The 11,368-nt window shown below is 52.6% G+C and overlaps 6 protein-coding genes across 6 annotated transcripts; 3 read left to right on the forward strand and 3 right to left on the reverse strand.

The window, feature by feature from the left end:
• Window positions 1-515: 515 nt before the first annotated feature.
• MAA_06217 (uncharacterized protein) lies at window positions 516-1,229 on the reverse strand (the record flags this gene model as incomplete). Its single annotated transcript, XM_007824215.2, has 1 exon — window positions 516-1,229. One exon carries the CDS (start codon window positions 1,227-1,229, stop codon window positions 516-518), a length of 714 nt encoding a protein of 237 aa, XP_007822406.2.
• A 940-nt stretch (window positions 1,230-2,169) lies between these two features.
• On the forward strand, window positions 2,170-3,466 carry MAA_11355 (uncharacterized protein; the record flags this gene model as incomplete). Its single annotated transcript, XM_011413343.1, has 3 exons — window positions 2,170-2,447; window positions 2,529-2,815; window positions 2,961-3,466. The coding sequence occupies 3 exons, from the start codon at window positions 2,170-2,172 to the stop codon at window positions 3,464-3,466; spliced, it is 1,071 nt and encodes a 356-aa protein (XP_011411645.1).
• A 544-nt stretch (window positions 3,467-4,010) lies between these two features.
• MAA_06216 (uncharacterized protein) lies at window positions 4,011-5,909 on the forward strand (the record flags this gene model as incomplete). Its single annotated transcript, XM_007824214.1, has 1 exon — window positions 4,011-5,909. One exon carries the CDS (start codon window positions 4,011-4,013, stop codon window positions 5,907-5,909), a length of 1,899 nt encoding a protein of 632 aa, XP_007822405.1.
• Window positions 5,910-6,147: 238 nt separating this feature from the next.
• On the reverse strand, window positions 6,148-6,620 carry MAA_06215 (LSM domain-containing protein; the record flags this gene model as incomplete). Its single annotated transcript, XM_007824213.1, has 2 exons — window positions 6,148-6,513; window positions 6,573-6,620. The coding sequence occupies 2 exons, from the start codon at window positions 6,618-6,620 to the stop codon at window positions 6,148-6,150; spliced, it is 414 nt and encodes a 137-aa protein (XP_007822404.1).
• Window positions 6,621-7,398: 778 nt separating this feature from the next.
• Window positions 7,399-9,568, forward strand: MAA_06214 (NADPH2:quinone reductase; the record flags this gene model as incomplete). The annotated part of the gene is made up of 7 exons (XM_007824212.1): window positions 7,399-7,526; window positions 7,611-7,872; window positions 7,927-8,055; window positions 8,104-8,160; window positions 8,222-8,415; window positions 8,469-8,715; window positions 8,963-9,568. 7 exons carry the CDS (start codon window positions 7,399-7,401, stop codon window positions 9,566-9,568), a joined length of 1,623 nt encoding a protein of 540 aa, XP_007822403.1.
• Window positions 9,569-9,621: 53 nt separating this feature from the next.
• On the reverse strand, window positions 9,622-11,103 carry MAA_06213 (tRNA methyltransferase complex GCD14 subunit; the record flags this gene model as incomplete). The annotated part of the gene is made up of 1 exon (XM_007824211.1): window positions 9,622-11,103. One exon carries the CDS (start codon window positions 11,101-11,103, stop codon window positions 9,622-9,624), a length of 1,482 nt encoding a protein of 493 aa, XP_007822402.1.
• Window positions 11,104-11,368: the final 265 nt, after the last annotated feature.

Here is an 11,368-nt window from a genome sequence, read left to right on the forward strand (position 1 = left end):
TACCGCGGCCTCTATGGGTAGTAAGAAAAGCGACATACTTTGGTTTTACTATTACAGAGTCTACTTACATGTACACACGGATGTACCGTGGCATCCATTTCTACCCGTGCGTACCCGCGTGTACACCCTTTTCTCAAGTCTCTCACCATGGCCTTGACCGTGTGAGCTGCATGGGTCTGCGAAATGTACTTGTAAGTTGTGACAGCTTGAATTATGTCGCATTGTAAATGTATCCTCGTGGTGTTGGCTGTACACTGCATAAATCGCGTCGCGGTTCTTTATTCGACTCTATCAAAGTGCAATGTACGTGACGGCGTAGTCCCGGGCAGCAAGCCAGACGCATCCACAGTCACATCAGCAACGGTGCCCCCCTCGCACTCAACCACCTTTTAAAAAACCTCATCCCTGGCTCGGAGTACTTTCTCCATCACCTCAGTCTTTGGGTGTCTAAACTGAAAAGGTCCGCTTCCGACGCATCACGTTTCTTCTCGCTGTCGACTATCTCCATCCGCAGCTTACGCCCGTTGCTTTCCAAGCACGATGGCGCGCTTTTCATCTTTTCGTGAAACTCTTGGCTCACGAGCTTCATGGTCACAAGGTAGCTGGTCAGAAACATCCCCCGGTTGGTTTCGAGGCCTCACAGCCTCTTCACGGCTAGTGCCGGGCTTGTCCGCCTCGGATAGCTCCTCTTCTGCCTGCTCGGAAGCATCATCGCTCTGTGAGAGAGTGTCGCGCACCGCCATGTCGGCCATGGCGTCGCTGCTAAACAGGCTCTGGTGCGCATCGGAAAGCACCTGTTTACTGCTCCCAATGTAGTCATCCTTATACTGCGCTGCCTTGGAGGACCGTAACGCGGGTGGGATTTCGGCTTCCAGCTGTCTTAGGGTCATGTCGATCCAAGAAAAGTCGGTCATGTCATCGGGTTGTCGTTCCAAGGTGGCGGGGTCAATGTTTTCGAGCCGACTCTGGGCGTCGTTGTGCATTTGGGAGAGTAATTGAAGCTCGTCTCGGGCTTTTGCAGCGTCTTGGAGCAAATTATCCGGAGTGGCGTTCTGATTCTGCTCGCCCTGGCTCATTCTGAGTACGTCAAGGTACAACTGTTTGCCCACGATCGCCCTTTCATCAACCTTCTCATTCTCGCCCGTCACTCGGTTCGCGAAGCGATGGAGACGGCTGTATTGGTGAGTTTTGTGTTCTTCCAACTTGGAGGGGGATTTTGCACGCCTCATCTTTTGGATGTCGCCTGGCTGATCTGGTCTGGGCATGTAAAGTTTGCATGTCAGAAGGTGGGAAATTTTACCCAGTGTCGGACCTCGGCCTTTTGAAATGTTTCATTACTTGGATCCAGTGCCATCTTCTTTGGGCTTTCATCATGTATGAATCCTTTGTTGCCTGCAATGCGCGACGACATCAGGCCTCCTTGACACGGGGGGGCTACACCCCACACAGCAGCACAAAGAGCCAAACGCCAAACACATACTCCGTACATGGCCGCTTAACAAGGCAAACCGTTTGTGACACGGTGCTTTGTCAAACCATTGTTTCTGTCCCGGTCGAGCTGGGCCACGCTGAGATGTATTTTGCCCAGAAGGGACAAGTACACTCGGAAGAGGTTGTGGTGTAATAACAAGTCGTGGAGATTCACGAATGAAACAACGGCTCAAGTAGTCCAAAATTTCCTACGGAGCGACGGATAACTACCCCGCTGAAGTGAGACATCCGTTCATCTTATATGGTATGCAAGATGCGTCCTGCCTGCGAAGAATAGCTTACATCTTTCGCCAGGCCGCTGCAAGCAAAAGGGCTCTTCAAAGAATTGGCCTCGGCCGCCTCGAGCCCTGTTCTCTTCCCATGAGAATTGTTACACGTCCAATATATAGGACTTGACTCACCTGAGTGTGATGGCAATGACTCGTGGCGCAATCATGGCCCTGTCAAATCACAAGCCCCCAACAGACGTAGCTGAGAGCACGCAATGCACCACCATCTTATGCCATGAACATGGCACCAAAATGCCGCCCATCAGCTACACGTAACCTGCTTCGGCAATTCCAAAGCGTCCGCTCGCCATCTGTAAATGACAGCATGGCCGCCATGTCCAAGCTCATCATGTCCCAACCACCATGATGACAACGGAGGAAACCAACAGTGACCAAGCGACAAGAAGCCATGTTGCACGTCCGGGGAAACGTCGCCATCACGGACGACCAGGCAAAAATACTCCAAATTGTCGGGCGGGCTGCCTCTGCGCTCTCGGCTCTGGGTGTCGTGACGATTATCACGGTGTTTTGTGTCGCGCCGCATTTTCGAAACCCCATGCATCGCCTCATCTTCATCAACGCCTTTTACAATGCCTTTGATGTCGCCTGCACCATGATTTCCGTGAGCGGCCCCGCGGCCGGGAACGCCTCAGCATTGTGTAAACTCCAGGCCTTCATCAACCAAATGTGCGTGCCAAGTTGGCAGCCTCACCCGAAAAACTGTCTTCTAAACCCCATGTGACCGGCATTAACGAGTTCCCTTTATAGGTTTCCACTGGCCGATGTGCTTTGGACACTCGTCATGGCGATTGACGTCTTTCTGATTGTGTTTCGTCGGTACGATGGCGAGTCGTTAAAGAGGCTCGAGTGGAAATACATGGCGGTCATTACCTCGGTTACGTTCATCCCTGCTTTCGCCTTCCTCTTCATAGAGACGGAGGAGAAAGGTCCTGTTTATGGAAGCGTAGCTGTTAGTCGCTCTGCCTATAGTGATGCTGATACAATGATGACTGATGCGTCGTCCTTTGACAGATATGGTGCTCGATTTCGCCAAAGTGGGTGCTCTTGCGCATCCTGTTCTATTACATCCCAATATGGCATGTCTTGTCCAGCTTGAAAATTCTCTTCTGTTCCAGGCTAACTGTTGTCCCCCCTTGTCAAGGTCTATGATTCTTATTTCCATGGTCATCTATGTTTTAGTCGGCATCGAGATTGTCAAGCGCAAGGGCGCTTTGCAGTCGTTCAACAGCGATCCTGTTCCGTTGGAAGACAGCATTGCGTCCACCGCAGACACTCCGTATAAGAACTCGGAGAGAAGGGCGACCGAAGAAAATTTCCCATCGCGGCATGGGCACGCCTCTGTGTCACATTCTGGAGAAGAATCGCCCATTCTCCCCCCCAAACCCCGGGGAGCAACCTCCCATACTGTCGACACACCTACTCGCCACTTGTCTATATCATTTAGACAATATATCCTCATGCCAATATTCTTCTTTCTTGCGCTTTTGTCAGTCTGGGTAGCTCCTTCGACGAATCGCGTTGGCGCATTCGTCAACCCCGACTTTTTATCCTATCCGTTGCTGGTCAGTGTTTGTGCAACGGGATCACTCCGTGGCTTCTGGAACGGAGTAATTTTCATCACCTTGGGCATGAAGTCGCAGAGGAGACGAGGTGACTTGGAGAGACGAGCAACGTACCGGCAATAAAAGCACCGCGTAGGTTCGTCATGTGTAAGCGAGGGTGATGGAGTGAATCAAAAATATCCAGGTGCAGGCAATGGGGTATTTATACAGTAATGAAGTCTTTGTACGAATTTTCAAAGTATAACTCTGTGTTCATGGTAAAGCTGTCAGCAGATGCAGCACTTGCTTTGATCGTTGTGCAGAGCCTGTGTGTGTGCCCTTTCAGCATCATGAAGCTCACTTGACCACTCGAGTCTGATACAAGTGTCTGGGATTGGCTGGTGCTTCCATGGCTGGTTGGAAAAGGGCATGGTTCGACGAAGGCCGAAGAAAATTGGTCCTCATAATAGAAATGATAATGACTGCAGCAACGCTATCCAAAAAAAAGCGTGGCCATAAATTGAGGTGGGCGACACAATTGCAGATGAAGGTTCCAAGTTGCGGGCGCAGCTGACGACCAGCGAGTGCCGCCCGCAGAGTTCCGAGAAGCTCCACAAACCAGCTCCATTAACAGGCCCAGCTCCCGTCCGGTCCCAAGTCTCAACCTCCAAATAACGCCCTTCTGCCGATGGCGTCCAAATCAGATTTGCTGCCGCGCAGCACGCGCCGTCTCCTCCGACAAGGACGGCACGTTACTGCATCTCCGTGCCCGATTTGTGCCCGTTCCTCACTGGCAGCTCGCCCTCGCTCTAGCCCTCGGCTGCAAAACAGGTCCCAAGCTGGATGGCCACGGCTCCTGTCGACATCGACGAACCCGCGAACGGAGCTCCAAAACACGCTGCTCGAGCTTCAGAAGCAATCCCCCAATTTAATCAACATATCCAGGCTGCAATTGGCACTCCAGGGCCTGCGACAAGATGCCGGCAATGAGATTATCCGCGTCGCTATTTTAGGTCTCGCCAACGGCACAGAGGCTGATGCCACAGCTGCAAGAGTTTTACACGCATTGCTCGCCGATCCGCTGCAGGAAGTACAGCCTTGGGAGAAGGAGCTGGAGAACCGGGATGGGAGTAAGCCGCTGATTGTGCGGGTTGGCCCACCTCGGAATCATGCCGTGTCGCTCGAGATCGAGAAAGAGGTTGGTCTGGACGAGATGCATATTTCGTGCCCCGAGTTGGACGCGTATAATCTCGAATTCCTTCTGATGGGGGTCGATGTGCCGTATGGCGCGCCGGGCGAGACGACTATTCAAACGCTGGAGGATGCAGTTCTTGTACCAACTGTCGATATCCCGTCTGCAAATGATAGAGTGTCGCCAATTTCGACTCCAGTTCACCAGGCTCTGCTTGTCGCTGATGGGTTGATGGGCGCTGTCAATGTTTCTGCTCTTCCCGTCTCCGAAACAGACGAATCCATATCGGCAGTTGTTCAAATGGAGGGAGTGACAAAGGAACAGCTGCAGGCTAGCTTTGACGTCGTGGACGTATCGCTGGCCGAGAAAGGCCTCGGCTTGTTTCGCCAAGGGCCCCAAAATGCTATGGACTATGAACGCTTGTGGTTCTCAAGCAATGTGCCTACCCTGCTGAAATGGCTCAAGGATGGAGCCAAACCTGGTGCTGCTGATGAGACCAAGCCGGCCGTACGAAGGCTAATTGCGTCAACGTTGCAAAACACATCCTCGCAAATACAGCTTGTCGAGGCTCGAAAACTATCCAAGGCGCTGACGCTGCACAGTGATGATCCAGCTGTGGCAGCTTTGAACAAGCGCCTGACAGACTGGGCACAGAACGCCCACGCCGAGTTACAGGATGAACTAGATCTTGCCTTTAAAGGCCGGCGGTGGCGCAAGTTGGGGTGGTGGAAGTTGTTTTGGCGAGTGGATGATGTTGCCATGCTGACCAACGAAATGCTCGGCCAGCGATTCATGCCCACGGCAGAACAGGAACTGGTTTATCTGACCGGCAGAATCGCTCAGCTAGGCGGCTCCTCGCCAGAGTATCCTCAGCCCAAGTCGTCCCTGGATGCCACAGAGTCTCGAAAGCTCGGCTCTGGCGAACACGCGCCCCCCTTGGCCGCGACATCATCCTACTCCCTCCCAAAGTGGCCTGGCCACATTGCATTCACTCGTCGCTACCTACAAAACGAGACCGTCCCAGCACTGCAGTCACTGGCCCAAAAACTCGTCATCCAATCCCTGGGCACGTCTGGCATAACCACATCTCTGGCTGCCCTCTTGTACATGTCATCGTTTGCATCCACCATTTACGAAGCTGGTGCCGTGGCTGCCCTTGGAATCGTTTACAGCCTAGGAAGACTGCAGAAGAGATGGGATGCCGCAAGGAACTTCTGGGAAGGTGAAGTCCGCGAGGAAGGGCGTAAGGCCGTACGCGGAGCAGAGGAGAGCGTAGCCGTGGTCCTGGAGAGCAACGGAAGCAATGGTACAACCGGGGTTGAAGAAATGAAAAAGTTGCAGAACACAAAAGAGCTAATTGCCAAGGCGGAAGACGCACTGGCTCGAATGAAGTAGTGTATTATACGGCGGGCATAGACATGTATAGTAGCGCATTCCTTATAGAAAGCATCGTCACCACATCCACAGCATCTGTCTCTTACCCTCGACCCTGGGCTCCGCACATGAAGATGAAAGATTTTTCTTTGAATCAATCCTAAACGCCAATCCCCTAGCACTTTTTTATCAAGCATTTGTCCACGCTGCCCTCCTCTCATCAAAGCTGTCGAAGCAAACCGGCCATCGCGGCGCGTGTCTATCGGCGTCCACCAGCTCTAGCCCGACTAACCGTCGCCCTTCCTCTCGCCAGACCAACACCCCTTCCTCTCAAGTTCCTGCTCCTAAACATGGGCGCATTGCGCAACATGTCCGGGACGATGAAGAAGCGCACGTGAGAGCCCCGGATATACACTTGCTCGAGGTGGGAGACGCGACCATCGCGAGCGGTTACCGTAATGTCTTTGAGCTGAACGTTCATGTTGTCCTCGGCTAGCCGAGAAGTTAGTACCAACACACGGCATGTGCGAATATTGCGCGGCAAGGGACCGAGGGGCGGCGTACCATCGAGCAGTTTCCCACGGTAGGTCTGACCGCTGGTGATTTCGAGAGTCACAATGTGGCCCTACACATGCGCGTTAGTTGACAAACAGAGGGTAATGAGAATAATCGCGCCAAACAGACCTGTGCCTCGTTGAGGAGCTTGATGGGGATGCCGATTGTGGACGTCATTTTGGCGTGCCTGCTTCGAATATCACGTCTGGGGTCTTGGAAGCCATCTCAGGATTTCCCGTGGTGGGCTTGTTCTGAATTGGCTTGGCGGGTCATTTATTCATCCGGTCCGCAGTGCGTGGGGCGCCGCTTCTGCTGTGGCGCCAGCTGCCACCAGCCCCCTCTCTCTCGTGGCATTCGTCGATCCTCCAACAACAAACGTGGGTTGGGTTGTAGCTTTGCCACTCAGGCGGCTGCATGACGACGATTTCACGAACCCTTTAGCTTTCAGTACAGAGGACTTTTTTTCGGGAGCGTTGAAAGTTTCCAGATGAGGGGTTGTGGCCTATGACGGGTCTTGGAGCTGCCATTTTGGCCACCCCCGTTGGTGGCTGGTCCAGACTGAGCAAACGGCCACACACTTCACTTTTCTTGCCAATGACACAGCTCGAGGTCAAGAGATGTTGATTTGTGATGAAACGGAGGTAGAGGTTTCATACGAATGCTTTTCATCCTCTGCCCTCGCCATTGGCGGTACAGAGGCCATTGGAGCTGGCTGCTTGATGGCGGCCATCCTTTTTGCAAAAAGACGCCACTATTCCGAGCAACTTTCGCTGCCGACTTTCCGTGATTGCGTATTGTAATGGCCTGACACTGAGGAATTGGTCCAACTGGGCAGGTATAAATTGCCATGATGCCAGTCTTATCATGTCAAGGTCTATCCAATCTGCCCTCGTTGTTGTTCAACGCAGCTATCCAGCTTCAATATAGCATTATTTCCCCACCCCCAACGTCCATCATGTCTCAGTCAGGAGTTACCATTTCAAAAGGCGGAGCACCATTCACTGTGGTCAAGGACTTGTCCCGTTCCAGCCCGAGCGCCAAACAGGCCCTTGTGAAGTCGGCCTATGTTTCACTCAACCCGGTGTAAGTGATGCTCCTTTGAAGCTCTGCCTGCCACGTATATTCTATCACATGACACTATTTCTGATGCCTGGAGTAAACAAATAGTGATACCATAATGCAAAAGTATGGCATACTCATCCATGATTGGCCTGCCGTCATCGGCTCCGACTTTTGCGCTCAAGTCATCGAGACCGGTCCAGAGTGCACGAAGCTCAAGAAGGGCGATTATGTATATGGCGTATGCCGGATTGGGCAGAAGGCCTATTCTCCGTTTCAGGAGACGTTCTTGGTCGATGAGGACTTGGTCTTCAAGGTAGAGGGGGCGCTGACGCCCGCCCAGGCTTCTACCATTGCTGTCGGAACAATCGTAAGTCTTATATGTGACTTGTAGACGCGATTCGGGAAGCTGATCGAGATCTAGACATCTGCGTTTGGCATCATTGTCGGAGCCAAGGTCCCCCTGCCGGCACCAGGGGCAAAGGCTCCAGAGAGGGATGAGTGGATTATTGTTCTGGGTGGGAGCGGCACTGTTGGGCATTATGCTATTCAGGTGCGCCGATTCCGGGGCTGGTGTTCTGAATGCCTCTAATTCGTGTAGATTGGCCGCTTGTGCGGATACAAGGTCGCTGCATCATGCTCCGCCTCTAACAAATCGGTAAGCATACCCGTCTAAAAAAACAAGCTCGAATCCGTGAATGCCGACTACAACTATCTAGGTTGCCATGGGCTTCGGCGCCCAAGCCACCATCAACAACCGCGCAACCCCCGAGGAGCAAGCTGCCGAAGTCAAGTCCATCACTGGAGGGAAATACTCCATCGTCTTTGACGCCAGCGGTCTCTCTCACGAGGCCGCGGCCAAGATGCTGGAAGCAACTACCGCCAGCCCAAAGTACTATACCACGGTTGAATCGTAAGCGCCACCTGTTTTCCTTGGACCTTGCGAGCAACTCTGACGCAGGATAGAAACCAACACGACATGCCGGCTGGTGTTACCTCGTACTACGTTCTCATCGCCAAACTAGGCCAAGATGATGAGCTGGGTAAACAGGTTAACGAGGGGACGAAGAAGATGATACCGTCGCTCCAGGCACACGTTGTCGGCGGCGCGCTTACTCCTTTGGAGCCTGAAGTCTATAGTGGAACTGGGTTTGAGAGCCTGGTCAAGGCCCTGGGTGACTTTGGTGAGGGCAAGACCAAGGGCAAGGTTGTGGTTCGCTTGCAGGAGGAATAATAACTGGTAAAATAGTCTCGCCAATCAGTAGTTTTTCAACACGTGACAGAATTGTTTCTAATTATATCATGTCTCATTCGTGATGGCTGCTTACCCAAACCGAAAGGCGCAGCCATGACTCATAGTACGGCTGCGTTTGTACCGGGCGGAAACATCACCACTGGAAACAAAAAATATCATTCGCTTGAAAATTGACAATATGGATTTATTCTACATGTTTCTGCAGACTGCGGCCTTTGTGTCGGTTTGGACGCTGGTCCATCGCCATGTGGCGAGCCATGGACCCGTTGCTGTGGCTCGAAAGGCAGTCATGCTCAACAGCTGGTTCTACTCGCTGGCCTCGGCAGTCCTGCTTGGCCTCATGTTCGTGCCGCAATACGAACATGCAGCAAGGAGGATTTATCACTTGTCCAAGTTTTACGAGTACGTCGATGTCCTTGGTGTTCGAGCTGGTGGCGGCGAGATCGAGCTGCACTTTGCAGTGCACCACCTCACCACGCCGTATTTGACCTACGTGCGTGTGCTGTACTACAGCGAGGGATGGAAAGCTGTCGCTGCCCCAAACGCGCTCCACCACGTACTCATGTACGCGTATTTTGGTGGAGTTGGAGCTCTTCGATCCGTGTTGCCCGTCACTGGGACGATTCAGTTGCTGCTGGGATTGGGGGGAGAGGCTTGGCTTCTATGGAAGAAGAGGGTCGATGGTGAACAGCCCTTGTGGCCGCATGAATTCGCCGTGTCTCTTTTTGGCATCTATTTCGTTCTGTGGCTTAGGGAGCTTCGACAAAAGGCAAGCATCAAAGGCAAAGTTGCCAAGTTCAAGTCGGCATAGGCCTGCCACTGGCCCAGGCATACATATTTTCCTTGGCTGCATTGAAAATAGTATCAAGCTGTCTGGGTATCATTTGTTCTTGTCCTTTTTTGCTTCTTTCCAGCCATCATTTCCCTCTTCTCTTGTTTCCGGGCCTGCTTGTCCAAGTTGCCAATCGTTTTGGATTCGCCTCCGCAGGGCCATTTTGCAAGGGCTGCCTCTTCTGCAGCTTCATCCCACTCACGGGGTAGAATAGCAAATACCAGATACGAGGTGTGAGTCTTGAGATCATTTTCTGTGCGGTGGACAAGCCTGCCTTGAAGCCATAGCGGATCTTCGTTTTTATTTGAGTCTCCAGTGTTGGATTCGGGGGTGGATTCATCGACATCCATTTTGGACTCTGAAGTATCAGAAACTGGCTGCGATGTTTGGGCTTTGTGGAAGTCTTGGGTCCGCTTTAGATCGCTCTTGAGCTTCTTAACAGCCTCTGCAACATCAGCAGGCTGAGCACTGAAGCCTTTCTCACTGGGAATATTAACCCCAGCACGATCTCGAATGACGTTGAACCTGCGGTGCGCAATTTCAACCATGTCAATGTCAGTCCAGCCCAGTGTTCGCAGTTCTGTGACAGTGCGCGTCACTTGCTCAATACACGGAGAGAAGGTGCAAATATATGCGCTTTTGTTTGGATCAAGTGGTGAGTCCCAATCGCCAGGATTCTCATCCAGCTTGCCCCCCTTCAGCGTCTTGCGCCGCGCCAGGTGATGCAGGGCTTCCCACGGAGCTGGCAAATCCAGAAAGACGGCACTGGCCTTAGGGGACTTGCCATTGATCAAAAAACCTTCATCGTATACATCTCTATGCGTCACTTGGACAATCCCTTGGAGCGAATGCTGCTTGATTTCGGCATCCATCTTTTCAAACCGAGGCTCGTGGAACTCAAAACTGAATACCTTGCCCCTGGCATCTGCATCCGACCCTGGGTAACCACTGTAAACCGCGCGCGCTGAGGCGTGTGTAAAACTTCCACTACCAGCTCCCGCTTCGATAATTCTGGTACCCGGTCGAGCCCTGATTCTCTGCAGGACATAGCTGTAATCGGGAGTGTAAACAACTTGCGTCCTATGGGGTAAACTGCTCGTCCACAACTCTGGCGTCGGCCTGAGGACGTAAATGAAACCACTGGATGCTGCAATGGCCTTTTTTGCAGGCGCCGAGGTCGGTGTGTCATTGCCGTCATCCTGGTTGGAGGTGGGTGTTTCTTCGTCTTCAACTTGGTCTCGCCGGCGCTTGCGACCACGGGATCCTGTGTCGACTACGGAGGCTCGGACTTGTGAGCCCCAAGGAATGTCCAGTAATGTGGAGTGCGGAAATGAGCCAAATCTTGTGTTGAGAGTGACGCCTTCTGCATATCCGTCCACAGCGCCAATGGATTCCTGCAGAGTGATGGGCTGGTAGTGTTCTTTCGAGAGGCTGATGATTGCGAGGGTATTTGGGGCTGTTCTAGACGTGGGCTCGAGAAAAGGCGACGGCCGAGCACCGGCAGATGTATCCATGGCGAGGTTGGGCTAGCTGTAGGCTCGTCAATGCCAGTATTGGCAAGTTGGAGAAATTAAAGCTGCCAGTCAATTGCAAGGTTGGATGGGCAAAATATTTTGCTAGAATTCCACAATAGACTTTGCATGAAGCGGAGCATTGAATGTTGGGTGGCCCCACCAGGCCAAGGCCAGGCTTTGATGCGAGAGACCAGGCCCAGGCTCAGGCTTGATTCAGTGTTGAGCGGCGGCCAGTTGGGCAGACTACTTAAGTAGGTAATCAGTC

The sequence above is a fragment of the Metarhizium robertsii genome (genome assembly GCF_000187425.2).
Source record: "Metarhizium robertsii ARSEF 23 chromosome Unknown MAA_Scf_6, whole genome shotgun sequence".
Lineage (NCBI taxonomy): Eukaryota > Fungi > Ascomycota > Sordariomycetes > Hypocreales > Clavicipitaceae > Metarhizium > Metarhizium robertsii.